Below are 5,419 nucleotides of genomic sequence, written 5' to 3' on the forward strand. Positions count from 1 at the left end.
TTTTTTTTTTTTTTTTTTTGTCGGTCAGTCGGTGGGTGCGTGGGTTGGTGAGTTGGTTGGTTGTTAAGACTGGCTGAAACCAAGGAGCTGCTGCAACGGCGGGATGGGGAAGGGTGGAGTATTTTTGCTTGTTGGGAAAGTCAGGACTCGCGTGACAGGTAGAAAAATAGACTCTGCGTGGTTTTGCTCAGCCTCCCAAAATAATCTGTGTCTTTTCTTTTGTGATCCCTGTGAGTACAGTTCACATGATAATAAATTATCAGAGAAAGGCGTTAAGGCTCCTGAAGGTCCCATTCAGGCCATTGAGGCAAAATACCGACCAAATAAATATCCAGGAGAGGAGAAAACAAAACAACCCCTCCCCCCCAAAAAATAATCCTCCCCCCTCAAATAAAAATATATATATTTATAAACTAGGTGGGACAGAAGTCCCTGGGGGCTCGGCTCTCTCCATTCAAGTCTACTTTGGGCTGTCCTACTGCAGGGGGAGGAGTAGGAGGGGACGTGACTTCGGAATCAGTCTGGATCCGCGCTGGCTCGTGCACGTAAGCAGCCGCGTCTCCTGGCGTGGCCGGCGTGGCTCTCAGCTAGCTGGCCCGGCCATGCCTAGTGGGTGCAGTGCGTCGCTATCCAGTACCCAGCTGCCCAGGCGGTAGAGGAGGCGCGAGTACCAGTGGATGCCAGGAGGGGGCACCGCCGCCTCATCGGGCAGACCACAGCTGGGGCAGAGGGCAGCCAGGAGGGCGTGGGCCAGGCGCAGCGGTGCGAAGGCCCAGTGTGCCCAGCCATGCTCCTCGATGACAGCATAGCATGAGGCCAGCACACGGTCCACTAGGATGGTGCCCTGCGCTGTCAGTGGTGCGTAGGCACCCGATGCCTCCTCCTGCAGTGACACACTGTGCACCGCCGCTGGCACCAGGCGCTGCCCACCCTCGCCCAACACATAGACCCGCTGGCCTGGCCGCACACGGCTGGCAAACAGTGCCTGGCTGCGGGGCCCCGGCCCTGGCCCCTGCCCCGGCCCTGGCCCAGGCTCGGAGCGGTTGTGAGGTGGCGGCGCCACAAAAAGCAGGTGGGCGGCGGTAAGCAGCAGGCGGGCTCGCGGCTGCCGTGTCTCCACCACGTAGAAGAGCTTGCGGGCGCCCTGCTCGTGGTCCAGGAAGGCCAAGAAATCGCTGTAGAGCAGGCGGCCCTGTGCGTCTGCAGCCAGCACGCGGTCACCGGGGCTCAGCTCCTGCACCAGCTTTGTGCCGCCTTGCTCCAGCCTCACGGTGGCTGAGCCCGGGAAGCAGCCGCCCGACTTGGCAGCCACTGAGTTCTCTGCGTGGGGGTCAGAGGGGGAAGGAAGAAAGAGAGAGAGAGGAGCAGCGTTAGAGCCAGGCCAGGCAGCGTTAAACACAAGGCCGAGCTGCCCTCCCCACAGCCACGGGACACAGCCAGGGACTGGGGGGTTCTGGGCACACCGCAGCACTCACACACGCGCACACACTCATGCTCCTTTCCTCCCTCCCTCCCGCACAATCACACACACACAGCAACCAGGGCTCTTCCCTCCCTCCCTCACACACACACCTACACAACCTCACACAGCTCGATCTCTGCATTCCCACACACACACACACACACACACACACACTCCCTCCCTCCCTTCCTTTCACACACACAAACACACACACACACACACTTAGATATACACACTTACACACACACCAGCCTCCCTCACCGTACACACATGCTCCCTCACACACACACTCCCTGAAACACACACGCAGCAGCCAGAGGGTCTTTACTCTCTCACACATACACACACACACACTCCCTAACACACACGAACAGTAGCCAGGGGGTGTGCACTTCTTCACACACACACATGCACACACACACACACACACACACACACACACACACACACAGACACCTGAGGTGTCTTTGCATCGCCAAACAGCCCCCGCCCTCCGTCACAGTGAGGGGCTCTCCAAATCCCAGCACACAGCAGAGACCCACGCACCCCAGCTTGGGGGCTCTCTGTGTCTAGCAGCCCTCATCAACCTTCAGCCTTTTTGCAGAGAGAGGCTGTCTTTGTTCCACCCTCACCCTCAGACCTTGTGGCTTCTGTCCTGAAGGCATCCAGCCATGGGTTCCTGTGCACACCCTCAGAGCCCTGGCCTTTGTGCATGACCCTCCCAGCCCGGATTATGGAGCTACGCAGCCTATGCAGTGTACCCACCCTGTCTCCTCATCCTCTTCCAAGCTTGGTGGTAGTACCTACAGGCTACAGTGCCATTGTGCTAGGCATTGTACACTCTCATCATACAATCGATCCTGGTTCAAAGAGTTTGCAGTCTAAGCAGACAAGCCACATATAAGAAAGCCTTGTCTAGAAAAGTGCTCCTCTCTTGCTACATTGATTATCAAAAAATCCTGATCTGCCGTAAGTAGTGCAAACCCTTTATATAGCTTTACTTCACTGAAAGCTTAAGCTAACTCCATACAAGCTAGGGTTGAACCCATTTAAGCGTACCTATGTGGAGGAGCAAGGATTTAACTAGATCAGTTTTCGAAACCGAGGTAGGGTTTGCCTGCATGAGGGAACTAACCACAATCGCCACTTCAAAAAAAGCTCGCTGGGTGCATCTACATGAAACATTTACTGTGGAGCTGACTAATTAGCTCCCACACTAGTGCACCCTCATGCCTTAGCCTGCCCCACATTGAGCTGGGCCAGAGCAGCCCTGGGCTGGCAGGTTGACTCCGTCAAGTCCCCTGCCAGCCTGGGCCACTCTGACCGGCTGCACATGCTGTGGTCCCAGGTGCATGCGCAAATGCAGCACCCGGGAGGAATAAACTCTGGCATGATACGTGCCAGAGTTTGTTGCTTCACACTAATTTCAAGTGTCGATGCACCCACTCGAATTATTTTATTATTTATAGACCTATAATAATCTATTCTGAAACGGCTTCCCAAGTGGAGGTTGTATGTTTCAATAGAAATTACTTGACTCCAGAATAGAGAGAAGTGGCACCTTATAGACTAACTCATTCAGAAAGGCACCAGCTTTTGCAGGCCACATCTTACTTAATCAGATTTATTCCACAATAATATTATTCCAAAATAATTTAGACACTTTGAAAGCAGAATAATTTTCCTTGAACAAAGTCACTTGTACGCTGGAATTTTCTGACATGGCGATTTTCTGGAATACCAATTGTAGAACAGTTTACTCCGTAGGAGTTATTTTGGTCAAATTCTCTGTGTAGCCAAATCCTTAGTGAAAGCAGCCCACTTTGCTAGTGTAGACAGAACCAAGGAGTGGAAGGGAAACAAAGCACAGAGAAATGAAGTGACCTACTGACTGTTACAACGAAGCCCTTGGCAGAGCCTCCATGCCTGAATCCAGTGTCTACAACACTGGCCCATACTTTCGCTCACTCTCTTAGACATCTATCATCCACCTTCCTAGAGTAGGCTCTGGGGACATCCCAGGTTTCCTGCACCCCACACCTCGGATCACACTGCTCTTCAGCTCCCCACAGCTCAAAGCAGGTGCATCCCAGGCCACTATTTAAGAGTTCTCCACACCTTATTAGGAGCAGGAGTATTTGTGCCCCACTAGATCAGAAATCTGTCTGCATCTCAAGCCAGGAGAGTATGCTCCCTCAGCCCCTGCCCAGCCTCAAAACAGCCTTTCCTTTCATGCACAGTGTCATTGGAGTTTGTCACTGTTTTGCCATAATCCTCCATGGTGGGAGTCTTGGTTGATTTTGCAGCCACTACCTGCTTAATCCTCCAAAAGACATTCAAACCATTTAAAAAAAACAAACAAACCAGATTTTAAGTCTCTCTCAAAAAAGATTTCAATAACATGCCCTGGGCAATTTTGGCCTTCTGCATGAGAAAGGTTATGGACCTTCCCCTAGGGATTCCTGGTGTTCCTGAACACTCAGCTGTGCACTGCTGTACACTGGGAGATACAATATACTGCATATTGGTAGCAAGTACTTGTGATACTACTTGTGATGCAAGTATTTCGATTCCTGCTCTACCCTTGACTTCACTTGGGTTTCCCTCAATTACTGTGTGTACCAACATATAGTCTAAGCAATTTTTCTTCTAAAAGTAGCAAGGCCACAGGTAGAGATTTGATTTGATTTTTGCCCCTGTGGCTGGTGCTTAAGCTATTAAGATTTAAATAAATAGGTGGAGCATCTCCTAATGACTTTCTCAGGAAGGAGAGGAAGGAAAATCAGAATGTTATTGATTTGCTAACAACTTTATCGCTTCTGCTGCAGAAATAAAGCAGCAAGATCTCCAAGGCCTCTTCAGGGAGAACATGGCAACAAACAAGCTATGTGCTTTATGTAGAGTCCTTTACTAGCAAACTACACCTTCGTACAAGCCCCTAGTAAAGCTCTTGCTTGAGCTTTGTTTGCATATTCAGCGGCTTGATGAATAGATCTAGTAGTGTAGCAGCTCTACAAACATGCCAGTGAATTGGCAGAGGTGTGAAAATCTGCTTCTTTGAGCAGTGCTTGTTTGGGTTCTCTAATTAAAATCCAATAAAGGATCAGCATTGTCATTCTGATTCATGTAATAAATGCAGACACTCTTGGAAGAGAGGACACTTCCATTTTTTTCCCCAGCTTCTTTCCCCCCCCTATTTGTTCAGGTGCAGAAACCCTATATGCCAATTCACACACATACTCTCCAAAAACCCAGGACCTTCCAAGCACTATTTGCACAGCAGAGCCACTTTTCCAAGACACTCAAGATGTGTATTTGAATTTTAAATGTAGGGGCTTGCTCTAAATACTTGCTGTAGCCCATTATCAATGTCCCTTTTACCACCCCTGTCCCTCTCTCCTCTGTCCTGATGACAATAATTCAGGCCTTGGGGGACTCTTCTTTGCATTCCAATCTCCGGGATCATACTTTTTGCAAATAGAGAGCTAGATAAAGAATCTTCCTGCCTGGAATTATAGGGTTTAATCTTCTCATACGATTCTCTGTCATGAAACGAGGTTTTGACAAGTCGGAAAAAGACTGAGCTGCCGGAATTCAAGCCTGCTCTCTTGAAGCCCGTGTAGTACAGTCACACGACCCTGCCTGACATGCACTAAATATTGCCCCCAAACTCCAAGTGTGCGGGGAATGTTAATGAGTAGATTTGTCTCCCCTATGAAATATACATGGAGCTGGATTGTGCTGCTCATTTGGAAGAAGGTTATTGTGCGTCCCGGGCAGCCGCCTCGAGCCGGGCCAGCCTTCAGCTGCGCCCCGGACACGGGATCTGGCTCCAACTACTCAGGTCGCCCCGGGGAAGGGAAAGTGGCCAAGGGCCGCAAGCAGCGCCCGGTGCTCGGCGCGGGCCGGCGCCGCTCGGGGCCAGCCTGGCTTCCCCCACCCCCGGCCCGGGACCCC

The 5,419-nt window shown here is 51.2% G+C and overlaps 1 protein-coding gene across 1 annotated transcript in view; it reads right to left on the reverse strand.

Annotated features, from left to right (window-relative positions):
* SHH (sonic hedgehog) overlaps positions 1-5,419 on the reverse strand; it is a 12,208-nt gene continuing 6,789 nt past the window's right edge. Inside the window, exon 3 of the mRNA XM_019508154.1 lies at positions 1-1,320. Coding sequence (XP_019363699.1) covers positions 584-1,320 — 737 coding nt within the window. The 3' untranslated portion in view covers positions 1-583. The remainder of the gene's footprint in view (positions 1,321-5,419) is intronic.

Source organism: Gavialis gangeticus, unplaced genomic scaffold (genome assembly GCF_001723915.1).
Source record: "Gavialis gangeticus isolate Ggan-Ray unplaced genomic scaffold, GavGan_comp1, whole genome shotgun sequence".
Taxonomy (NCBI): Eukaryota; Metazoa; Chordata; order Crocodylia; family Gavialidae; genus Gavialis; species Gavialis gangeticus.